General features: G+C 48.4%; 1 protein-coding gene across 1 annotated transcript in view; it reads right to left on the bottom strand.

Moving 5' to 3' along the window:
* Positions 1-11,444: 11,444 nt before the first annotated feature.
* Positions 11,445-26,331, bottom strand: part of SIPA1L2 (signal induced proliferation associated 1 like 2) — a 220,439-nt gene continuing 205,552 nt past the window's right edge. The window contains exons 19-21 of the mRNA XM_082854980.1: positions 17,305-17,428; positions 16,298-16,379; positions 11,445-12,653 (exon numbers count right to left, since the gene is read on the bottom strand). Coding sequence (XP_082711106.1) covers positions 12,507-12,653; positions 16,298-16,379; positions 17,305-17,428 — 353 coding nt within the window. The 3' untranslated portion in view covers positions 11,445-12,506. The remainder of the gene's footprint in view (positions 12,654-16,297; positions 16,380-17,304; positions 17,429-26,331) is intronic.

Genomic DNA, 26,331 nt, shown 5'->3' with positions numbered 1-26,331 from the left:
CTGTAGACAGTCAGGGAGACTGCCTCATCGTCAAATACAGATCAGACAAGGAGAGAAGAAAGGCAGCTATCAGCAAAGGAGTTTTTCAAGATGAGAGAAGGCAAGCGACGTGTCCAAGCTGAGTGGAAGGAGACTGTAGCGAAAAAGAGGGAGAAGGTGGGGATGGAGGGTGCCCTTGAGAGAGGCGGTGGAAGCTGGGATGGGGCGCCTGGGAAGGGTGCTGGCCTTGGTGGGGCCAAGGGACCGCTCACCTTGCCAGGTGGGAGAAGGAGGAAGGTGGGTAGGAGTGAAGGGGGCTCAGGATGGCAGGGAGACGGGGAGGCCAAGGCCGGAGGGCGTGGCCAGAGGGGGCTGTCAGAGCTCACGGCTTCCAGGGGGAAGCAGGTACATCCAGGCGTGGCCTTGGCCGTGGGTAGCTGCCGTGGGGAGATGAACCTCGCAGGAGGCAGAGGCAGAGACCATCCTCCACGCGCCTGCCGCAGCACCAAATACACCCCCACACACGCAAACACACACACGCTGTTCTCCCACCCTCCCGCCGTGCACCTGCCCGGTCTCACCTCTCACCCGCCTCCCGCCCTCACGCAGGGAGGCAAAACACATTGCAAAGGGGTGGGTAGGAAGGGGAGCCCCTGAGGATGCCACACGCACCTCCCAGTACTTGCGGTGGAGTGTTAGCCCCTCGGAGGGACAGTTCACTGCAGAGGCTCCGCAGCCCAGGTGGCCAGTCCGCAGTGGACAGACCGAGGTACGAGGAGGAGAGGGCGGTGGTCCAGGCCTGCCGGCCGCCATCCCCACCGAACGGAGCTCCTGTGGTTCGAGGGGCTTTCACCTGGCTGCACGGCAGCAGGGTCCCTGGAAGAGTCGCCGCTGGCCGTACAAGCAGGAAGCCCTGGTCACGGCTCGACCTGCTCTAGACCACTGCTTCCTGCTCTCCTCGCGAAGTCCGGAGAGTCAACCTCAAAGCCAAGTGCGCTGAGCACACAGCCCAGCTGATGTGTTAGATCCCACCTGGAGGGGGCAAACCAGGAGCCCAGCCCCAGGAAGAGAACTCTGTCTCAGTTTCCCCGATATCCAGTACCCCTTCTGCTTCTCACCTGAGCGTGGACGCGTCAGGAGCTGGTCCCTGTAGCAGCTCCACCCATTCGGCTCCAGCTAGCAGAGGCGATCCCACGGAGGAAGCCTGGAAACGTCCCTGCAGAAGAGCTGGCTGAACTACAGTGCGGGGTATGCGGCCGGCCTGGTTGGCGCAAGGCCGAGCAGCGTGGAGGTGATCCAGTGGCCTTGCGTGGAGCGGCGCAAACAGGAAACAGCCTGCCTGTCATTCCGGGGTCCCTGGAGGAACACGGGAGCCTAGGGAAACCAGTGCTGGACACCTGCTGGAGCCAGGCACAGGCCCAGATTGCTTTTGTTTTGCCAGATTTAAAAATTTAAAACTTGGGGGAGGGGTGGGAGCGGGAAATGCTTTCACTGCAGGTGTTTACTTTGGCATGGGACACGGGCTGGCATCCCTTAAAATGAGTTGGCGCCTGGCTGGGGACATGCATTGTTGCGTCTCTTTGCAGCCCCACTCCCGGCTCAGCGTGCCCCAGCCGGCCCTGCCCTGGGGCGGTTTGCAGGGAGCCTGGAGCTGGGGCTGGGAGCCGGGTCTCCACCCACGTCCTGGGTTCTTAATGGGGAGAGGGACGACCAGCCATCTGCAGTTTCCCCTGTGCCTCTTCCCAGGCCCAGCCTCCCTGTTTTAACCCGGCCCTGAGCGACCCAGGCTGGGCAGGGGCTGTGGGCACTCAGAGCTGGTACTCAGGGGGCGGCCCAGGTGAGTCTCACCTGCCCAGGAGTGGTGATGCGGCTCCCTGACACTGGGCACTTGGGCTGCCTTGGGGTTCCCAGCTCAGTGGTGTGTCCTGCCTGCCTTCCACAGTCCCACTGGCTTTCTGCTGCTGCTGCTGCTGCTGCCCAACAAGTCCCGGGAGACACACAGCTGGGCTGATTTACAACCATCTGCCCGAGACGGTGGTTTCCACAGGGCCACCCAGCCTGAAAGCAGCCGTCGCCAATATAGGTGTTTGTGGGTTTGAATTGAGAAATTAGTCCATCATCTTGGTGCACTCTGTCAGAAAACGAAAATGACTTTACAGCAACTATAGTTCAATGAACACACACACACACACACACACACACACGTGTATTCCTATTGGATAGCACTGGTATATAAGATGCATTTTCTTTCTTTTCTAAACATTATTGCTGCAGGATTGATTTTTATCTTACTTAAGTATCACTCATGCTCTCAATTATTCTTTAAAGATCGTCAATGATATTCTGGTAAATTCCTCTATACATTGCCAACCACCTCGGTCCAGAGGACAGAAATGATCTAGAAGAGTTGGATTATGTCATAGGATCATTTCTAGAATTCTTAATTTGATGACCTCAAAAAGATGCTAATTCTATTACTTTCAATACCCTTGGTTATTCTGTTTGACAAATAAATCGTCAAAACAGGGACGAAAGGACTTTTTATGAAGTTCACCCCCATATTTTGTCTGTTTGATCTCTGGTGCCCACAGTATAAGATGTTCTCCTATCATGCCTGGAAAGAAAGCCTACCGTTGTACTTCTCACAGCAGCAGGTGGGAGATGAAATGAGGACCAGACGAGTCGTGGGAATGAGGACTGACCAGCTGGCGTTCCTGGCACCCGTCTTTGCCCTCAGCCTCCTCTCGGCAGACAGCGCTCGGTCGGTCCTTGTGTTGTGAGAGACGTCACGGTGAGTCGTGAGTCCTCTACTGAGAAAGACGTCTCTCCTGAAGCACCACCCCCTAGACGCCAAGGCTGTCTGGAAATAGTCTGTGGTGGGGGAGGAAGAAGAAGGGGGAAGAGGGGGCATGGTCACGGGAGGTGGTTAGGAGTTCTATTTCAGTGGGATGAGCCATTCACGTCACTCATGGAACAAAGCTCCCACAAGTACTAGCACTGTACTTGAGAACATTATCCATACATTATCTAGATCCTAGATTCTGCTGAGATTGTTCCAGGGTTTTCTGATATTTGACAACTCCTAGGCTCAGCTATCACCCTTAAAAAGCACAGGCTTGGGCTTCCCTGGTGGCACAGTGGTTGAGAGTCTGCCTGCCGATGCAGGGGACGCGGGTTCGTGCCCCGGTCCGGGAGGATCCCACGTGCCGCAGAGCGGCTGGGCCCGTGAGCCATGGCCGCTGAGCCTGCGCGTCCGGAGCCTGTGCTCCGCAGTGGGAGAGGCCGCAACAGTGAGAGGCCCGCGTACCGCAAAAAAAAATTAAAAAAAAAGCACAGGCTCCTCCAGGTGGAAAATGGACAGAGGGCATCTTGAACAAGAACTCACTGGGAGTCTCAGCTTCCTCAGGCCAGGCTCTGCCCCTTCTCCTAACCTCAGTGTAGGAACACTCCTGGTGAAGGACAGCGGGGTACGCCATCCATGGGGTGACGTAGCCTGTCCAGGCAACTGTTTAAGAGCATTGACCTCTTAACTTCAGAACTGAGTCACGCCCTAAGCAGTGGGCTCGGCCAGGGGCATGTGGACACTCCTCCTACTTTCTCTCCCCGCCAAGGCCGGTGAGCGGAAAGGAAGCAGAATCTGGGGGGAGTGCACATTAAAACTCTGCCCTCTGCTTGCGTAGCAGTCAAGGGCACCAACAGCTGTTCCATGGCTCTCTCACAGCCAGCCAAGGCCTAGCACTGGCCACAGAAGCTCGTGAAAACAAAGACTACCTGATTAGCCCCTTGCTAACTGCCCATGGCACTGTTAACCATGACCTCTCCAGGTATAAGTGTCAGTAAGCGAGTCAACACGAAGTCCCAGAGGCTCAGAACAGACGTGGCGGGCGGGGTCGGGGGGGGCTGACCCCATGTCCTCCATGACCACAGATCCCATCTTCCTTTCTGGCTGGGCTCTGCCGGCTTGGGTGCAGGGCCGAGCTGGGTATTTCTCCTTTTGGAAGAACAGGAAACTGGGCAATGCTCCTACACCTCTGCAATGGTGATGTGGGAACCTGGAGAGCCTCGAATCTGACCTGTTCTACATCTGTGCCTGGATTTTGCTCAAGGGTTCAACGACCAGGTTGGAAATCACCACGGGAGCCAGGCTGTTAGCGGGTTCGGTAGGATAGAGTTTATGATTTCAGGCAGTGTTGAAAAATTAGGATTTCCCCGAAGATTCCTCATCTCAAAGGTAGCCAGTGACGCTTCTTATTATTACTTCCTTGTCTTGACCTAACTTGACCGAGATTAATCAAATCTTGGGTACAGATATCCTTACCCAAAATGCAAACAGTGCCCCAAATTCACAAACACAGCACTTCCTTTGATACAGCTGAAGAATAACCTTACTGCAGACCGTGTTATAAAGCTGGCCTTGCCTGGGTTCCCAGCCCTCAGTCCATCCATCCAGCACGAGTCCTCTTTTCTATAAGGTGAAGCAGGTGGTTCCTTCCAGCTCTGTGGCTCTCCTTCCTTCCAGTTAGTACCAGGGCCTTCTCATAATGGCCTTTGTCGTTTCTTCCTTTGAGGCATGGTTTCCAGGCTTCGGAACCCTCAAGCGCCCCCGAAGCTATTCATCTTTAATCCCTTCCCCTGCTGCCCTGGCATCTGATCTCACCCTTTAGCTCATCCAACCTCCTTATCCTACCAGATGCTCCAACGGCAGAGCTAACTGTGAACATTTAGGGCCTGGAGCAAACCTTTCAGAATCATTCTTCCTCCGCTCTGCATTAATTACCAAATTAATCACTCTTTGGAGAGAGGGCTTCTTTCCTCCGTTGCTTCTCCCGCGGGCCTCCGGAGCACAGCTTCTTGGAATGACGTCTGTCTGAATATATGGCAATCGATCAAACTCTGGCTGCTTTCTGACATCCGAAGAGCACCCTGCTAGTGTTTTATATTTTCCCGCATTTGTTCCAACAAGTCTTTATTGTTGGTGAGCCTGAGTTTTCTGGGTTCTCTGTGCTTATCCATCTCAAGTCCCGCAAACTAACTCGTTCATGTTCCCATCCCTAACCTTTTAAACAAATGTATTTATTTTTAATTGTGGCGAAATACACATCAACTTGACCATTTTCACCATTTGTAAGTGTTCAGTGCCGTGGCATTTAAGTGCATTCATATTTTGTGTGATCGCCGTTATCCTCCATCCACAGAGCTGTTTCCATCTTCCCAAACTGCAAGTCCATGTCCATGAACAACAGCTCTCCATCCCCCTCCCCCAGCCCCTGGCACCCGCCGTCATTCTGCTTTCCCGTGTCTATGAATCTGACTTCTCTGGGTACCTCCTGTAAGTGCAATCACACAGTAGTTGTCTTTCTTTTGCTGGTTTATTTCACTTAGTGTGATGTCCTCAGGTTCATGCATGTTGCTCCCTGTGCCAGAATCTCTTTCCTTTTTTAGGCTAAATAAAATTCCGTAATAGGTATATACCACGTTACCCATTCACCCATCAGTGGGCACTTGGGTTGCTTCCCCCCTTTGGTTCCGGTGAATCCTGCTGCTGTGAACACGGGTATGTAAATATCTGAGTTCCTGCTTTCAGTTTTTGGAGGTAATGACCAGAAGCGGAATTGCTGGATCACATGGTAATTCTGTTTAATGTTTTGAGGAACCACCATACAGTTTTCTATAGTGGCTGCACCGTTTTACATTTCCGTCAACTACCTGTAAGAGTTTCAATTCCTCCCCACCCTGGCCAACACTTGTCCCATCCCTATATCCTTTTCATTTACGATACAATTCATCGCAGGGCGTAATTCAGGGGCGGGCAACGAAGTCTCAGAGAAGAATGAAGATAACGGGTTTCTGGAAGAGGCAACCGTTATTGCAGGAGGGCTGGCTGTGTCATATTTTCTAAGCAAGGTATTGCAAATGGTCATATACGTGGGCAACTATGTTTATAACTAAAATATACATCTATAAGTGAGATGTTCACATCTATTAATGTAATGTATTTAGACGGTAGAACCAAGCTCATTCACCCAAGTAGTTCTTTGAACAAGTGAAGGTAGGAATCTTGGAGGCACCTTTCTGCACATGGCTACGTTCTTGGACAATATCTAAACAATATAATTTCACACTTGGAAATCAGTGTCACCGGCAGGAATAACCCTCATACAAACAATGAGACAGTAGACAATTAGGGTGGCCAAGTTTATTTAGTTCAATTGTACATTTCAGGGCAAATCGTTTAAGAGGTTCCTGCTTTGAAAGAACAGAACAAGAACCTGTTAAATTAAGAAGAAACACTGGATTTCAGAGTTCAGCTCAACAATGAAATTAGTACAAGCGGTGTGTCCCTCCTATGCTTGTCTCTTGAACTAGGTCACTGCCATGCTTCCCTCTACTTACTCAGCAGCTCAGAGATGAAACGCTTTTAGAACGATGCTGGCTGAACAATGAATGGCCTTTGGATCGTTTAAGTGAGGCAACTATACTCCAAAAAAAAAAAAAAAAGGAGTAGCAACGGAAAAGAACCAAGGAGGAGTCAAGGGGTTAAACCCGCTGACCCCTGTGCCCTGCTATAGGCCGTGTCTCCTACTTCCCCGAACAATGCTATCTCGAGTTCCCGAGCGCTTAATTTACAGGGATATAGAAGGCCCAGTCTTGGAATTCTCCATGCATAGAAACGGGCATTGTGGATTTCAGCCTGCTGTTTGGCAAGCCCTCAGCCCAGATGGGGTTCAGTAATGACTCCTGCAAGGTGTTTAATCAGATCCTAGAAGAGCCCATGACTGCCGTGTTTAATTATTCCGATTTAATGGAGCATTCAGCTGGATCCCACTTGGTTTGCGAGTAATGATTACGGTCATGGGGAAGAGGGGCCGAGGACCCAGACAGACACCCGGGACCCAGTAATGCGCTACACAGAGATGGAGGGGCTCTGCCAGGGCCTGACATCTCCAGCTGCAGATGTGTATTTATAGCCGTTTTCTCCGAGTCAGCACCGATTTAGTCGAGGCAGATGATTTACTGAAGCGCTAGGGCTCTGAACCTCCTCCTGCACACGCCCTTCCTCCCGACTTCACCGCACAGGGAAAGGCTGGGGGAGCAGCTGATACTCAAACAACAGAACTTCTACTCCAGCGCCTAACGGCCTGATTAATGGGTGCTGATGACCAGGACATCGCGAGTCTAACCCTTCATCGTGTTCTTTAATAAGCGGGCAAAGATACTTGCATGTCAAAGGGGCAGGTTATTTTTTATTTGCTCCTGTGAAAAACCAAGCTGCTCTGCAAATTTTAGGTAGGTCTCTGATATGAGGGCTGGAAAACGGAGGGTGGTATATTTCAGAGTCTGCAGACGCTAATGGTTGAGTCAGAATTTTGATTGTAAGGATGGAATGGGGCAGTGAATTGTCTTATATTAAGGTGAACTGGAGGGCGCTTAAAAGATGTTTTTTCTAAGTAACTTAAAGGCCCCGAATCTTATAAAAAATACAAGAATGTCACCTTCGGAAGTGACGCTCATTTAAACCTTTTGTAAAATTCACGAGATTTTCTTTGGGCTTAAGCTTCTGCCTAATTCCGGCTACTGAAAGTCAGGAAGCTTGGTCTTTGGGTTAACTTGGAGGTCATAGGTCAGAAACCCAATGCATTCCTTGGATTTTGCGGGTTTCTTACCATGTTCCCTCGCTAAGGAGCATAAACAAACACATTTCTCTCCCACCTGCCTCTAATCAGGTGTTGAATTAAATCCAGTCGACTGTATCTACTCTCCTTTCTGCTAGTGACTAGCATGCCCAAACTGTGTCGGCTAGAACTAGAGAAATGCTTTTCAACTTGTAAGCGCCAAATCCACACACGCTCAAGTGAACTGGAACTCTTTCTTACTAACCAGTCACCCCAAAGAGCAAAGCGTCTGTAAAAATTTTCATCACCTCCTCCCGCACACCCCCAATCTTGGAAATTCTCAGGAAAAAACACTGGCTTGATTTCAGAGGATCTGAGATGACTTAATAACCTCCAGAGGTTGGGACTACAAGTGGTGGGCCTTTGCAGCTTAGGAAGGCATGCGTGAGTGCAGTTCACAGTGACTGCGGCAGAGGGGTGGGTTTGCCACAGATGGCCGCTCGTTCTAGTGACCCACCATCCTTGTTGGAAAGAGAGTAGGGTCAACTCCTCAAGAAGTCATATTCACAGCTTCTCCACAACTGGAGATTGTCGGTCCATCTAAATTTCGTCTGTTCTCTCCTTAAATTGCCGTCCAGGCTTCCCGGGCCGACAGTTTACATAATGTGGAGCAAGACACATTAACATCCACGTGCTCGACACCTAACCACAGTCACAGTTCCTGAAGAAATCTATCAAGACCATGATTCTTGGGCTTCCCTGGTGGCACAGTGGTTGAGAGTCCGCCTGCTGATGCAGGGGACACGGGTTCGTGCCCCGGTCCGGGAAGATTCCACATGCCGCGGAGCGGCTGGGCCCGTGAGCCATGGCCACTGAGCCTGTGCGTCCGGAGCCTGTGCTCCGCAACGGGAGAGGCCACAGCAGTGAGAGGCCCGTGTACTGCAAAGAAAAAAAAAAAAAACAAGCGTTTTGAATAGATATCTCTTTGGTCTTGGGCTCTGCAGAGAAGCAGCTATGGTTTATGGCTTCATGAGTTTGATGGAGACTTCGGTTAATGACATGTCATCAGTTTCTGCATTTTAATGGGCTAGCAGGACAGCCGACTCCTGACATTTCAGAGATAATTGTGGTATCAGTAAAGGCAGGACTGTATTTTTACGCTCTCCACCCCTGCCCGATGTAAGTTATATTTTTAACGATAAACCTGCTCCTGGAGACGAGAAGAGCAGGATAAAGCCTCTGAAATACGAATTAACTTTGTCACATATGCGAATGGCCTGAATACATAATAGATCACTGCCTATGGTTAGAAAAAACCTGCTTGATATCACTTATTATAAAATAAAAATGATTTCTAGTAGACACATTCTAATATTTAATGTTTGTACCCAGGAAGTCCTTGCAGAAAGTCAACATGTTTAGCTGCTAAGGGGGGTACCTTTTGTGATTAACAGTGTCTACGAGGACGCCAAGTTGCTCAAAACCACACGCAATAAGGCGAACACGGCACAGGGATTTTCTACAGGTTGGCTGTTCGCTGGAAACATACATTTGAAAAAAGTCGAGCAGGCCAAAAGCCACGCGGCCATGTTCTCTGGCATGGCCACCTGGCAGACTTGAGAGATGATTCATTCTTTGCTGGTACAGACTGAGAAGTATTTCTTCAAAAAAACCCCTCTGGTCTGTAGGTGTGCCCTAGGGAGGTGGGATGACTCTCCATTCAGCTAGGTTTGGGCCAGGTTCCTTTGTTTTCTCGAAGCGACGTCAACCTTGGTATCCGCTTGGTTGCCCTCTGAAGCAAATGCTTCCATCCCTGCCCAGGGACGCAGAGCTGCACGCAGGCCCTGGCCAGGACACACAACTATCAAGAGCTGTTTATGGCAAACTGTCTGGTGAACATGCAGTCCAGTGATTCCTCTGAAGTTTAGGGCTTATCCCTGAACCAAACCTTTCCCTCCAGTCTCCCACTCAGCAGCAGCTCCGTGGGTTCTACCTGCGAAGACGTTTTCAAGTGTGACCCAACTTCTTGCCCCCATCTTATCTGCTCGCATCATCTCTCACCTACATGGGTCTTCCTTCTCTACTCTTTCCCTTATCCCAGGCGTTGGTCAACGATGCTAGTGAGTGGCCTGCAAGCTACAATGGCTCTTCCATCTTTAAAGGGCAGTAAATGAGAACTAAACAGGCAACAGACAGTATGTGACTCTCAAAGTCTAAAATATCGACTGTATGCCTCATACAGAAAGTCTGCAGGCCCCTCCCTGTTCCATGTAACTCCTTCTGCTTGCGGAGTCAGAGTAAGCCTTTAAAACACAGGACGTATAATAAAATAAACAAAACAAACAAAAATAAAACACAGGACACATTACGGTGCTTTCCTGCTTCAACAGCTTCCTTTTGACTTACAATAAAATCCAGACTCTACTATGGCCTAGAGTTCCTTAATGATCTGGCTTTTACCTGTCTTTTCTAACGTATCCTTCTTTCCCCATCACTACCTATTTCCCCTATATCCTTTCTGCAGACTTGGGGCCTTTGAACTTGTGTCCCCTCTGCCTGGAAAACTCCCCCCAGCTCCCTCTGGCCTGCTCCTTCCCCACCTTCAGAAGTTTCCTACCCACAGAGGTCTCCCCAAGCACACTGTCTACACCTCTGTTCCTCACCTGTAGAGAGGGGATGATCTAGGTAGCTGTCCTTTAGGGTTGCCATATAGACACAACGGACACAGAACAGGGCCTGGCACACGGTAACGAGTCAAACAATGTCAGTTATTACTACAGTTACTACAGTATAATTTTAATAATAATTAAGGGAGCCCATCCCAGGCACTGTTTATTTCTTTGAGTTTCAAATAATCGGACGCCTGTCGCCTGTCTCCCCTTATTAGACTGTATGCCCTGTGAAGACAGGGCCCAGCTGGTCTTGATCACTGGTGGCTCTTCCACTCCTGGCAAGTGCCTGGTTCACGGTGAGAGGGAGAGCGAGGAGGGAGGAAGATGCCTACCTGGCCCACGAAGCCCTGGCTTCCTGAGAACCCGCAGTCCCTGGATGTGCCCTGGAGGTGCGCCTGTATCTTCTGCAGGGGTGGCTTCAGGAAACGGCCTTATGAAGCCTCCCGCTCTATCCGCTGCAGGACCGTTTAGTTTTCAATACGCCGCTCATGTGAATGAAGGCCATGTGAGAAATCCCTCTGAAAGGTAAATTCTAGGAATCGCTCTGCTTCCTCCAAATTCTTGATACGGTTTCTGTTCTCGGAAGGTGGAGAACTTTGTACCGTGATTACTGTGGTTCCCTTCCCACTCTGGCTCACGTTCTGTCTTCTTTCTGTCTCACCTTTGATTCAAGTTTGCAGTTTACTCCTTCCTGATTGTTTTTCAAATCCCTATCACTTTACTGCATTTATTTTCTTGTAAGCAAGACCAAATGCTTTGCTGAATTAAAAATTTAAAAAAAAATCAAAATGAAAGGCAATCTTGGGTAAATCACTTGACTTTAGCCTCAGTTTACTGAGCTGTAAAATGGGAATCCCGGCACCCACCTAGTAAGGACACTGTTAGGATCCAATGAGATCTATGAGAAGTGCAGAGGACAGTGTCTGGCACGTGGCAGCCGTTAATCAGTACTAGTAACTTTTTACTTTAAATCAGGTTGGGATTCTGTAAGAAGGCTCAGTAGTACTCAGTACAGATTAAGGTCCTAAATTACCAGGAATAAATACTCATACACTCAGATGGTGGACATATGAGAACCCAAACGTCTACATTCACCTGACAACACTGTTCCTTGTGTGGACTCTTTTAAACATTTATTAAAAAAGCAAAATGTACGTTCATCTCAAATAGAACAGTTAAAAATGGTAAAGCAATACAAACAACTTGTTACTAGCAGCATCCAGTTGTTAGAAGGAAGGCCCTGCCCCACTCCTCACTCTGCTTGGGCAAGCTCAGCCTTTGCTGAGCCCGCTGCTACCTACAGCGCCCTCCAGAGTAGTGCAGGTGAAACCAACGTTTATAAAATTAACAATTTAAGGTTAAATAAGCTTAAATAAGGGTGTTAAATACAAGACACTTCATCAAAGCTTCTGTACAAAGATAAAACAAATTTGGCATCGTACAAGCGATTCTGCTGGCTCATGGCGCACAGGGGAGCTCTCGTAAGTAAGCAGGTTGACTCTTTTTTCTCAACAGAGCATTAACTATACAAAAGTGAACTAAGAGTTGAAGTAACTACTCAGTGAGCCATTTACAAGGCATATGTATCTTTTCTTTTCTTTTTTTTTTAATCAGAACACTGTTAGTATTCAGGCACCGTTTGCTCCTGCAAATAAATAAGTCTCTAAAGGAACTGCATGTGAACTCGTGTTAGACACATCAGTGCTTTTTCTGTCCCCCTCCCGACACGGCTTTTCCAACTATTTCCCCTGCCTCTTTCTTATTGCTATGATAATGTGGCTGTAGAAATAAAAACTACTGTACATCCAAAAAAATAGAGCACCTTTAACATTAAAGTATATGTCTGATTATTTGTTCTCATGTTTATTTTACAATTCTAAAGCCCAAGCTATGGTCAATTGTTTTAATATCTCTACCAAGTCACCTGATATATAGGACATAAAACCCAACCCTCGTCCCTCAGGAGGGAAGCCCACGCAGAGCTCCGTTTCAGCAGAGCCTCAGAGGGCCACACTGACACCAGAGTTTACATTCATCTCGACACCAGCGTTACATTCATCTTCACGAGCGTTGCCCTCCGCGGTCACACGGCGGCTCCCTGTGCTGCTGGGGGCGTGGTGCTAGACAGAGGGGGACAGCAAGCACAGCTACGGTGGGCTGGAAGCACAGCGAGAAACCACATGTTGGCGACTGTGAAGGGACCCCGGGCTTCCCCGGGGCCCCTGGTTGGGCGGCGCTCAGGTTACGGCTTTTTGTCGATGGTGTTGAAGAACCACTCCGTGAACTTGCGCAGCTGGGCCGTGGCCGTCTGCGACTCCTCCTGAAGCCGCAGGTTGTCCTGCCTCAGATGCTGCACCTCGGCCTGCAGCACGGCCTTGTCCTGCTTTTCCTGGGGGAAGGGGGTGGAAACAGATGGTCACGCATCTGCCGGACACGCTCTCTCCTCCCAGCTGCGGTCCGAACGCTTCTACCTTTTTTTTTTTTTTTTTTTTTTTACTGATTTACTTATTTATTTCTTGAGGCGAGAGGGAATCTGATTGCCCGCTCCAGTTTCTGCCAAAAACAGGGGGGTGGGGACGAGTAACTCAGAATATTCTTGCCTTTCATCCCACTTTGCTCCCAGCAGGAAGCGAGACAGCTGTTATACGGGAAGGTGATTAACCACAGTCTATACTATCCTCTCTCTGAAAAGGGGGCCTGGGAAAAGGTACAGCCTTGGACAGGAGGGCAGAGCTTCCCGCGTGCACCTCCTTACTGGACAAGTCGGAATCAGCATAGCCGCTGATCCTGGGCTTGTTTATCATGAGCTCATCGCGCCTTAAAGCATTCCTGGGACAGTGTAGTTCCCTAATGACCTTCAAAGGGTGCCACTAAAAACCATGTACAAATTATCAAGATGTTTCAGGGGCTTCCCTGGTGGCGCAGTGATTAAGAATCCACCTGCCAACGCAGGGGACACGGGTTCGAGCCCTGGTCCGGGAAGATCCCTCATGCCTCGGAGCAACTAAGCCCGTGCGCCACAACTACTGAGCCTGCGCTCTAGAGCCCGCGAGCCACAACGACTGAGCCCACGCGCCACAACTACTGAAGCCCACGTGCCTAGAGCCCGTGCTCCACAACGAAGAGTAGCCCCCGCTCGCCGCAACTAGAAAGAGCCCGCACTCAGCAATGAAGACCCAACACAGCCGAAAATAAGTAGTATTAAGAAAAAAAAAAAGATTTTTCATAAGAATCAGACCTGGAGTTTCCAATAGACAGTAACAGAAAACGTACAACACACGTTTGAGCTCCCAGACGCTGAAAGGGATGTCTTGCCCCAGACAGAGAGAGGGGGGTCACTGTCACAGTGGCGGTGGGAGATGACTTGATGGCTAACTCCACAGATGCACCTGCAGCCCTGTGCCCACGGCCGTGCGGGTGAGCCGGGGGCTAAGACTCTTCAGGAGACTGGCCCCCTCGGCATGTCTGGCCCTGCCCTCGAGCTTTGCTGCTATTTCCTGTCCCTTCTCACTTCCCGACCAAAGACACCGGTTCCAAGTGGAGGCTGGTGTTAGAACTCATTGCTGACTCAGCCCACATCCCTCAGTCACAAGAGTTTCAAGCTCCTGGCCGCCCCAGGCCCCAGGGCTCTCATTCCCAACACGGCTCAGACATCCCCAGGGCCCTGCTGCGGCTCAGCTGCCCACCTCTCCTGACCCCTTGACCCTTTAACTCCACCCATGGAATGCATCCTGTGTCACCGAAACCTGCTAAACTCTCAAGCTTTTCCCTGGATATTCCCTTTATCTTCGGCTAGACATGAGTCTTGACTCTCTCCTGGGGACAAGGGCTTGTTCTGAAGAGCACAGGGCCTGGAGGCTGCCAGGTCAACACCTCGCCCCGGCTGCCCGGTGCAGGTAACTGCTCTCCCCTAAAATCCCAGCTCCCGTGAGAAGCCTGACATGGGCTGTAAGACCTGCCACCCCTGCTCTTTGCCATGGTTGACTATATCTCCACTCCCTCCCATCATGGAAGATTCTAGAATGTGGTTCACCTTTCTTCTTTCCTCCTCCATCCCTCATGCTTATTGATGATCTTAAGACACCGTAGATGTTCCACCTGATTCAGTCTCTTTGTGACCTGGAAGACTGCCCTCCTCACTCCCCCTCCTGGGGCCATTTCCTGTACCTTGAAGCTGTTACTGATAACCGCATGTCTTCCTAAATGCTTCAAGCTCCCACTGCCTGACCACCACCTCTTGTCTTTCTAAAATAATTTCTCCAGTATCCACCCCTCCAAAAATGATCTAGTCTACCAATCTTACCTTATTGTCAGCGTCCACTGACACCCCCTGTGATGACATTATTCCTTCTCACCCACCTTAGACTCTGAGTCCCTCAGTTTAATCACATCCTATACACACTGAATGGTCCTTGTCTATCGCTGCTGGTCTTAATTTCTTGTCTGAAATCGAATATTGGTTAAGTTCAACTCTCTAACTTTTCTACACCTACCTCTGGAGACAGGGTGACCAGCTGGCCCAGCTGGTCTGGGATGTGCTTAGTGCCAGCTTTGAAAGTTCTGTGTCCTGGGAAACCCTCCACGCCAAGCAAGCTGGGACAGCCGGTCACCCACACTGGAGGAAAATACCTAACTTGTGCTGCAGTCTTACCAAATACCTCTGGTCCACTTATCCTCCACTCTACACCTTACCCTCCATCCTTAAATCTCTCGCCCTCTTTCCCATCGCTCACCCTCAGCTCTGGAATAAAGAAACAACCAGAGGGGAACTTTGCCAACCTGTCTCTGTTTGGACTGCAGCCATACCTTGCTTTGCAGATACCAGTGTTTTACAAATTGAAGGTTTGTGGCAACCCTGCACCGAGCAAGTCTGTCGGCGCCACTTTGCCAACCGCATTTGCTCACTTCATGTTTCTGTGTCACGCTTGGTAATTCTCCCAATATCCCAGACTTTTTCATTATTATTACATTTGTTATGGCGATCTGTGATCTTCAGCGTGCTGTAATTGTTTTGGCATTGTTTAGCATAAAAAGTATTTTTTAATTAAGGTATGTGCATTGTTCTTACAGACATAATGTTATTGCACACATAACAGACTACAGTATACCACAAACATAGTTTTTATATGCCCAAAATATTCATGTGATCCAATTTATTGTGATATTCACTTTATTGCAGGGGTCTGGAACCAAACCTGCAATATCTCTGAGGTAGGCCTGTACTCGTGCATGAATGCTTGTGTGCACGCATGCACACGGACACACACACACAGACACGCACACACACTCTGCTCTGGTAACTATGTGTGGACGGTCCTTACTCCCATCCAGGCCAGCTCCCTCCTTGTTAGGCTCAGGACATTATTTCCCTCCCAAATGGATCATCTCCACCAGCGTTCATGCCAGCTGTCACCTCTCCCTTCTTCCGCCAACAAAACCCTCCCCACGGCCCCTCCCGGCCTCACCATCACCCTCCAGCTACAGCACTCCATTCCATCTCCCCGGATAGCAAAGCGGCTACTGATAACACGGTGCTGATCCAAAAAGAGCTCAGCAAATGTCCGTGGAATGAATGACTTCACATCTTTTGAGGACCAAGCTCACACAGGGTGATGGGCAGAGCGGACGCTGACTCAGTAGGAGGAAGCAGCTTGGGGAGACCAGGCTTCCTGACAGCTACTAACTCTTCTTAGGTCAGCTCATAAATGTTGGTGCAACTGAAAACTCACTGAACTGAAAAACGCTCGCCTGCTGCATTTCTGCCTCATCCTGAAGACTGGCCATCCAGGGCTCAACCTCATTCAGCCCAATCTACAGGACCTTGTGTCCCCTACAATGAAATACAGTAGCTGTGGGCAGGAAGATGGAATCAGACCTCAGGAGTCTCCGTTTCCATTTACTGTTGGGTTTTGACTAGGGCAGTTATCTTTCTTGAGTGTCTTTTTTTTTTTTTTTTTTATTCCTAATAGTTAAAAATGGTTGATTGTGTGAGAGAAAGAGTTCGGAGCACGGGCTTCCAATCGATTGCTTTACCTTCCGAAGGTCGGTCTGCAGCTGCCGAAGAATCAGCTCTAGCTGGTTGACTTTCCCGGTCAGTGTGGATGGAGGCCGCCCTCTAGCAAGGAAGGAAAGACTTAGAAAGACTCAAGCGCGCTGAAGTCGACACCGCAGTCGAGAGTTTTCGTTGGTAAAGTTTTCACGTAAAACATTCTATGGTGCGCTTAGAGCCCCGCAAGGAAATAAATAAGATTATGTCGGACGTCGAAAGTGAACGCACTGCTGCTTTGGTGGAAAAATCCCTCCTGGGTCGCTTTTGATTTAAAAGGGGATTCAGAATCTCTACAGGCATACACGTTGGTAAGAAAGCAAAAGATGGGTGATCGAAATGCAGTTAGCAGCTGAGATTAGGCAGACCAGAACGAAGTCCTGAGAACCGAATATAGACTCAATTTCCCCAAATCTGCCTTTCTCTGTTAAGAAAGTATCAAGAGGCTCATCACCGAGATGAACATGCAAGTTGTTGATAACTCGAGCTGACAGAGAAGGTGGAATTAGGCGTGGGTGACACTGAAAGAACATACGCTCTGTGGGTGACGAGCACGCCGAGAACGCGGGTAGAGACGGCTCGCTCTCGGCACCCCTCAGTGGGAGCCGTGGGGCTGGGGGCGGGACCAGGGTTGGTGGGCGGGACCGTGCCCTCGGCAGATGGAGGACGGTCAGCGAGGTACCCCCGTCTGATGCCGCTGCAGTGATCAGGCAGCAGATGCTGACCGGGCGTCACACCCTCCCACGTGGCCCGAGAGCCTCACCGCCAAGGGCACTGACTACACGTCTTGGCAGGACCCTCCCGCGGAGCACCGCAGTTATGCTGCCAAGCTCCATCCACCCGGCAGCGCCCGCTCGGTCCCTTCTCTGGGTCCTGAAGGGCTGGGGAAGGCAGGTGGAAATGGTTTCCTGGCTGTGGCCGGGGCTGAGCTGAATCCCTGTTAACAACTGGGGCCTGGGACACGGGAGGGAGGCGGCCCACAGGAGTCACATACCCAGCGGCGTCCATGAAATCTTTGCCACTGCCAGGATCGACACATAAAGGCAGCTCCTGGGCCCCTTCCAGGTCCTGCTCGGGGTGCATATCTGTCAGGGTGCAGAAGGACGCCACTCTCTGGTCTGGGGATGGGAGACACACACAGAAAGAAGCATTAGTAATAGCCGCCAGGCACCGTTTCTTCGCGGAAATGAATAGTTGCTAAATAAAACCTTCCCCTCCCCCCAGTCAGTTACTGCCCTGCGTGAAACAAACGAAGAAGAACGAGCTCAGGCAAGCTGCTGACAGTCGGAAAGCATGCAGACCGGCCGTCCTTCTGGGCTGCACGGCACCCTCACATCACAGCCGGGGGAGCAAGGAGCAGACACTGGATTGGCCAGAGCCAGTCTTTCTTCTGCCCGCGCCCCGAGAAATGCCCAAGCTGCTGGCTGGGCGTGAAAGAACGGCGTCGGGGGACGACATGACTGATTCACAGACCCGAGGGGAGGGACCTCTCCTCAAGCTCTCCCCGAAGCCGGAGAGCTTCCTTGAGACACAGTGGCCCGGACACGTCACCCTGTGCGTCCCCGACCCTCCGTGCTTCCATAACCATGCAGACGTGCAGACAATGAAACAGAAAGAAAGGTTACGGAGGATGGAGACCCCACGAACAGCCCCAGACAATCACCTAGATAGGACGTGTGGTGACAGAGTAGCCCAAGTTCTTCATCTGAGTCAAGACCTGAAATAAGATTTAGAATTTTCTTTTGAACAGTGATATCTCTCTTCACTTGAGAGCCTCTGGGGCCCACATCAGGCTCAGGTGATGGAAATACAGCTGTGTGTGTGTGTGTGAGGGGCACGTGTGTACACATGTGTGCCAGTGTGCACATCTGCATGTGTGTAAGTGTGTGTACACATCTGCCTGTGTGCATGTGTTGTACCAAGCCAGGAACTGCCCCGAGAGACAGTAGAGTATTATGCATCGCCAAAGAGTGTGGAGAGATGGTACGTCTCACGTGTCCTGGTCCTGGCCGGACGCACGGCTGTCGTGACACGACAATGGTAAGTGGCGTGCCACACACGTGCCAATCCAGCTGCAGGAAGGCGTGACCATTTGGGGTTTGCTTAAATGACCAGCCCCCTGAAGGTAAAGATAGCGGTGGTGAGAGAGATTAGCTGCATATTCTCACTAAAACCCTTAGAGGAAGACCTGCAGTGTTTACAGCAGCAAGAGCAACGATCGCCTCGACTAGCCCTCCTTAGCACGGGGCCGTTTCTGTTCCTGGCACCAGTGACTTCACATCCAATGTCTCAAGAGCTAGGCAGGAAAGGGAATGTGATGTTCTTCAGAACGGGAACCAGACTGGCCCAGCTCTGGACGCTGAGCTCTGACACAAGAACGCTGGCCCAGAAATGCTGAATGGCATGCAGAGAAATCCTGCTTTCAAGCAAAAGGTACAGGGGAGAACCAGGGACACATCTAGTCATCCACCACCGCCCCCCCCCGCCCCCCCCCGCCCCCTGGTACCCGAGCGCAGCCACACTTGGGATCCGAGGGATATGGCAGGTGCGTTCGTGCTGCAGTGGCTTTTTCACGTGATTTGATTAATGGCTGGGAAATCGCACCGGGGGCCGTGTCAGGGGCGCTCTGATCTTAATTTATCCCCCTCTGTCTCCCGCTGGCTGCTGGACGCCTCTCCTAACGAGGCTACCTGCTCGTCTGGAGGGTCACGCACATCCCGTTAATCAGAGAGGATGGCGGAGGGGCCGGGGGCACCCACAGAGTCCGGGCCCTCTCAGAGCTGTGCTGAGCACCCCGCCTGATCGATCGCACAGCGGGCTCCCCAGCCGTGTGTCCCTTTCCTCTGTCGTGACACCTCAACGCCCGTGACAGGTACGCAGGTGTCCTCAACCGACATTCCTGTAAAGCTTTCAGGGGCCCTTCTCCACGCTTCGCACCTTCTACAGGATGAGAGACCTTCCGTAACTATACATTCCTGAGAGACAACCAAGCTCCCAACTTGGTACAGACTAGTAGGGGTTTTGCATCTGATGAAATAATTTGTAATTTAATTAAGATGAACAGCATAACTTGGGCACTGCCTACTTTTACACCTGATGGCAAGTGACCAGCAGAGGTGGGCAGGAAGGACGGGGCACACAGGCCGGGGGTGAGTGGCCCTGGGGAGGGGTAGAGGGTCTGGTCTACTGGAGTGTCCAAGATAACCCTCTGTTCTGTGATGGCCCCAAAGCAGGGAATGCTTCCCAGTTAAAAAAAAAAATCAACAGCAGAGGCATTTTTTATTCCACAGTGAATTTAACTACGGCAAAAGGAGTGAAAGAAAAGAACTTATTCTTCTCACTTTTTAAAAGAGTCTCATTGACTCATCCACATTTTATGCAACCCGGTAATAATCTGGTTAGCTTGTATCTTTCTCAATATACTTGGTTCTGATGGTCAAGTCTAAATATCTCAATGAAAACGTCTTAGCTCGCTCCATCTATTTTTACCTTAATTGACAAAGTACCCACATATCTGAAGAAACAGAACTGGCTACTGGCAGCCATTCAAACATTCTTTGGGGAGAAACAAGGTCCCACCGGTCAGGAGGCAAGAAGCCAGAAATAGTTTTGCCAACAATGTAATTCCACAAAGAGGATTTCACTTGGAATCTGAAAAGCCTGGGAGGTTGAAATGCAACCAGAATGCTACTTGATTAAGTACAGACACTAGACTCCTTTGTCAAGGAGCTAATCTTAGTGACAAGTTTCCAGTGGGCGCTTTCTTCCTCCACAGCTTATTTCTGTAATGATAAATGTTCAGTAACCAAAGTGATTACTGACATGGAACCGAAAGGCACAGACAAAACTGTAAGAAAAGGGAGGCTCGGAGTATGAACTCCATGTAACTGGTGAGCACAGTTTCCAGTCACCCACACTGCTTGGCTTGTCCCTTTCTGTTCTTTCCCGTGCAAGCAAATCTGGCTAAGAGGGGCCATAAGGGCATGGCTTACACGTGAAACAATCCTTCCCTTGAAAGAACCTTCAAAAAACCTGATTTCAATGTCCGTTTCTTTTTTAAAATTTATTTTTTTGATTAGTACAGTTGATGTACAATGCTGTGTACCAGAGTGATTCAGTTTTATATACATATTCTTCTCCATTATGGCTGATTACAGGACGTTGAATATAGTTCCCTGTGCTACACAGCAGGACCCTGTTGTTTACTGTCGGCTTCTTATTTTAGTGCATCTAGCGCTAAACAAGAGGGTGAACAGTCAGCAGACTATTCCGTATCAATCCAGAGCTGACAGGGCACAACAGTGGCCTGCAAATAACCCCTTCGACTCCAGGCAAGCTGCGTGGAGCAATGTCAGAGACGCGTAAGTCCAGGCCTGAATCGGGAGGGACGGGTGCTCTGATCAACTAGCCATGTCTGCCGAGGGTGCAGAACAGGAGAATGTATGCCAGATGTATGCCATACGAGACACGCAGGTGTGAGGCTAAATTAAACTAAACCCATTTCCACAAATGAGGCTGTTCTAATATGTCTTTGCTACAGCTACAAATTACAGAAAAGCTGGGGCTCTCTAGCTACAGGTAGAAAATCACAGGTTCTGTTTCTGACAACTGGGCTTATCCAATTGTAGCTTATTTAGCTGACCGCCAGGGAAAAAAACATTTTTAAACATAAAGTACCTTGGTTTAGCCTTTTGCAGTCTACTGATGAACAACGCAAGGTAATGGTCTAGAATCTGAGTAATGAAGAAAGAAAAGCTCTGGATTTATTCTTTAAGATACAAGTACTGTTGTCTGGTCTGCAACAATTTTCCTACTTTTGAGAGAATTTAAGTCAATTTACTATAGTAAATTAACGGTGCATTTTTCATCTAAGTAGCTGTCATTTTTCTTTTCTTTCCTGTTTTTTTAAACCTTAGGAGTCTTACCGTATGCACCATTTTGTTTATGCTTATATGCATGCAGTGATTAAATAACAGTAACTAACAACTTCATCAAATTTAAGCTGAAGCTTCAGAACCGAACAAGTTCTCATCATAAACATGTATGCTTACTGAGCTCTGTTTAAGAAACCAAGGGCAGTGTAAACTTCCATTTTTTCAGAAAATACACCTATGGGGAAGATTTCATTCCCATGGCAGCGCCTGACAAATGAGTTAATTCTGCACGTCTCACGAGCACACACGTCCACTTGCAACAGTTACCACCAGCGGGGAAGAGCTGACATCCCGAGGGGAGGAAAGGCCTGTGGGGACGCATGCGCGACGCTGCCACGCAGAGTCTCCAATCACCAGTTTATAACGTTGCCTTTGACACCTGTTTCCACTTAAGACAACATCATCCACTCAACAAATGCCGGAGAACACACCAACTGGCAACCTCTGATACTTTGATAAGAGAACTACTTTAAATCCTAGAACTTTTAAAGACACTCCACTCTTCCCTTCCCCGGCTTCACTGTCCGCCCCAAAGCTAGCTTTGCTAGTTGGGTTTGTTCACTTGACCATATTGGGGGCATGGGACCGCTCTCTGTCATTCGGTCCCTCTATACTTCACGTTATTTTATGTCATAAGGGAAGTGACAGATGATGGTCTCAGTGCCTAACATTGATGACAGGTGTTGTGTAGGAGTTCTGATGGGCCGAAGGTCACATCTCACCCTTCCCCCCTAAACATTAACAACTGCCCACGAGACAACAAGCCAGAACTGGGACTCGGCCAGTTTTCCAACCTGTCACGGGAGAGGGCAGTGAGGGGCGCGGGCTGTGGTGGGAATCGCACTTGGCACTTGAGTCACCTTCTCTCTCCCAAGCGTGTGAAGGAGTTCTCAATGTTTAGACACTGGTTTTTGGAGTAGAGCTGCATGACCTATCTATTCACTTACTAATTAATTTTGAACAATGCTGCATAGCATTTCTCTGTTGGAAGCTTTTCTGTTCTTTTAAATGACTGGCAGCAAGCAAATTCTCAGGAATGAGATTGCTGGTCAAAGGGGGGGTTCATTTTCTGGCTCTAGTTACGTACTGTCATATCGCTTGAACACAAAGATGGATCAGTTTATAATCTTTATAACGATACCAGCTGTGAGCATTCTTCATAGCTCTCCAGAGCTGCTGCATCGTTTTTCATACTCAAGAGATGTGAGCTGGTACCTCATTACTGTTTGCATTTACATGCGTGGTTGAACACTTTTCAAGTCCTTATCTACTGTATGATCCATCTTTTGGACAGTGCGACACAGGACTTGACCGTTTGCTTATCGGGCGTTTGGCATTTCTGGGGGGTCATGTTCCTTCATTCACTGGAGATACTCCGGTTTCATCCATCACATTTATTACAAATCTTTCCCATGTTCCCCTACTTCCCCTTTTATGTTAATGTTCTCGTCCAGGTTCATAAAAGATCTAAATATTTAAATACTTTTATCTGGTCATATGACATTTTGTATGTTCTCTCATTACTCCATAATTACGGCACTGGCATGCTTCCAAAACATTAATCTTTCCGTCTTTACTTTTTCTAGAATTGACTTTTCTAATTCCTCAATCCAAATGGAGTACATAGATTCCACTCCCATTTCACTCTTAAATATACGCAGATTTCAGCCTGGGCTCTTTTTTTTCCCTTCAGAAGGACTCATTTCTATCTTCTGAATCGTTGTTATGCTGCTTTACTGCTATTGATTTATAATAAACTTTTTTGTTGACCATCGTTCATCTGTTTTCCAAATGGAAGCAAATATCCTTTAGATATTTGAACTGAAATGGTACGAAATCTGTGAATTAACTCAGGAAGGGCTCTCCTCTTTCCCATGTGCTTTCTATCCATTCCTGTCCTTTCATATATTACGACTTTTCAGGTATCAAAGTGTCCAGTGCTTTTCTCTCATTATAATTCTAATGATGGCTAACTCCCAAGGAATTTATAATTTGATCTTGCTGATGTACCTAAGGTGTTCTTTATGACTGCTAAGTGGAAGGCTGTCTGCAAAGGTGGCTGTGCGCACATGCCACCCCTCGTACCAGAAGGAAGAGCCTACTTCCATCCTGGGATTTGGGCTGGCCTTGGGACTTTCTCTGCCCAATAGCATGTGGTGAATATAATGTTCTGGGTCTTGATACACCGTGTATCTCCTGCTTATGGTCTCCTGATTCCTTAAGCCACATGTGAAGAAGTATAATTACCCGCTGGAGACAAGGGTCTAGCTAGAGCCCAGCTGTTCCAGGTACAGACACATGAGTGGAGTCCCTTAAGGCTCCAGACCCAGTTGAGCTCCAGCTGAATATACCCACATGTGTGACCTCAGCTGAAACCATAGGAAGCAGAGGAATCACTCAGCTGAGCCTAGCCAACCCATGGAATCATCAGACATAACAAACCATTGCTGTCTTCAGCCATAAATTTCTGGGTGGTTTGTTATACAGAAATAGATAACTGAAAGAATTAACAATGCTTTGAAATGAGGCTTATAAAAATATGAAATATATTTTAAAATATCTTACCTACTCTTTTATAATCTCTAATAATTTCTTTTTGATTTTTAAAATATTTCCTGGATATAGAATCATATCTATAAATATTTCTTTACTTCCAAAATTTATTCCCTTTTTCTTTTCATTGCTTGTTTAAATGTCAAGGATTCCAATACGAAATCAGAGAACACGGTCTCAAAGGATACCCTTGTTTAGTTTCTGTTCTTAAGGGATCTACTTAAAACATTAAAAACATTTTTTTCCATTAAGTATTATGTAACTATTTGGTATAGTACTATGTAACTATATATCTTGTAATAATCTATAAGGGAAAGGGATCTGAAAAAGAATCTATCTATCTATCTACCTATCTATCTCTATACACACGTAACTGAATCACTTTGCTGTATACCTAAACCTAACACAACGTTGTAAATCAACTATCAATTATACTTCAATTAAAAAAAAAGTATTATGCAACTATTTGGAATAAAGTAGATATTCTTTGTTAAGCTTTGAAGGTATCTCTCAAATCTTAATTTGTATTAGGAATAGGTCCTAATTCTATTATTTATATATATATATATATATATATATATATATATATATACCCTTTTAGGGAAATCGATATGACAAGTTTTAATGACTCCATCTACTATAACTTATTCTAATTAAGTGATATCACTTATATGTCGTATCTCAATCAAATAGGCAGATACATTCCACTTTTTAAAAGCCTGTTTTCAAATGTGCTAACTACTCATGTCAAAGTATGGGCACAGCCTTCTTCCAGAGGGCCCTGAGCTCGATAAGGCATCTTGAACCGCCTTTATTAGTTTGTAATGATTTAACAGGCACATGGGGATTTTCTGGACTATCTTTTCTTCATGATGTTGAGTCTAGCTCAGAAATGGCTTTGAGAATTGGTACAAAAAGATCAATGTCACAGGCAGGGCAACTGGGTCATCTGGGTGAAGACCTTTCTCTTTAAAGTGCTAAGGGGATGTCTATGCTCACAGAGCAGTACTATTCACAATAGCCAAGATGGAAGCAACCTAAATGTCCACCGACAGATGAATGGATAAAGAAGATGTGGTACATATATACAATGGAATATTACTCAGCCATAAAAAAGAATGAAATAATGCCATTTGCAGCAACATGGATGCAAGTAGAGATTATCATACTCAGTGGAGTAAGACAGACAGAGAAGGACAAATAGTGTATCATATAACTTATATGTTGAATCTAAAATAGGACACAGGGCTTCCCTGGTGGTGCAGTGGTTGGGGGTCCGCCTGCCGGTGCGGGGGACGCGGGTTCGTGCCCCGGTCCTGGGGGATCCCGCGTGCCGCGGGGCGGCTGGGCCCGTGGGCCGTGGCCACTGGGCCTGCGCGTCCGGAGCCTGTGCTCCGCGGCGGGAGAGGCCACGGCAGTGAGAGGCCCGCGTACCGCAAAAAAACAAAAACAAAAATAAAACAGGACACAAATGAACATATCTACGGAACAGAAACAGACAGACAGAGAGAACAGACTTGTGGTTGTCAAGGGGCGGGGGTAGGAGGGATGGACAGGGAGTTTGGGATTAGCAGATGCAAACTATTATATATAGAATGGATAAACAACAAGGTCCTAATGTACAGCACAAAGAACTATATTCGATATTCTGTGATAAACCATAATGGAAAAGAATATGAACAAGAATATATATATATATGTATAACTGAATCACTTTGCCGTACAGCAGAGATTAACACAACATTCTAAATCAACTATACTTCAATAAAATAAATTTTTTAAAAAAGTGCTAAGGGGATGGATCACGCCTGGTCACCACCATACCAACTTGCGTCACAGCGGAGCTGACACCGACACAAAAGAATCTGATTAGCCAAAGGTCTGGAGTTGCAGATTCTTGAATTTTCCTGAGCTGACTAATGTCTCAAGGTGGCATGCTACCCTACGGAGTAGAACAGAAAACAACTGAAAGTTTTAAACATGACCTCAACTCTTTCCATATTTTCTATAAAATGTTGATTGGAAAGTTCAGAAAGGTCAGGTAACCAAAGTCCTCCCCTCCTGCAAACAGAATCCCACATTCTTTCAGTTGAACTTAGGTACCCCTGCCCCCGAGGCACTGGCTAGCTGGGATGTCTGTGCTTTTTCCTCCTTTGTCTGACGATGCCAACTCCCAGCTAGCCTCTAACTCCAGCTCAGAAATACCCTGAAGAATGGAACTGCAGAACTGGAGGGTAGGGCTGGGAGAAGCCTTCCAGGTTCTCTGGAAAGGAATTCATTTCGTAGACAAGCAGGCTGAAACCCAACACAAGCATGTACCTTGGAGGACTGGTGTCCAACGCTCAGTGTCGGCACAAGGCGTGTAGCTAAATGACTTGTCCAAAGGCCAGCAGCCCAGCCGTAGGGCTGCGATCACAACCACAGCCCCCCGGGATGGACAATTCAGTCACTGCTGTCTGCACCATTTTGCTTTCTCGCCCTCCCACCTGCAGCCCAGCTCCCTGAAAAACTCCACTTCACAGCAGCGATTTTAT

The sequence above is a fragment of the Leucopleurus acutus genome, assembly GCF_964270905.1.
Source record: "Leucopleurus acutus genome assembly, chromosome: 14".
NCBI lineage: Eukaryota > Metazoa > Chordata > Mammalia > Artiodactyla > Delphinidae > Leucopleurus > Leucopleurus acutus.
The sequence above is the reverse complement of the archived record's forward strand: the minus strand, read 5'-3'. Positions and strand labels throughout refer to the sequence as shown.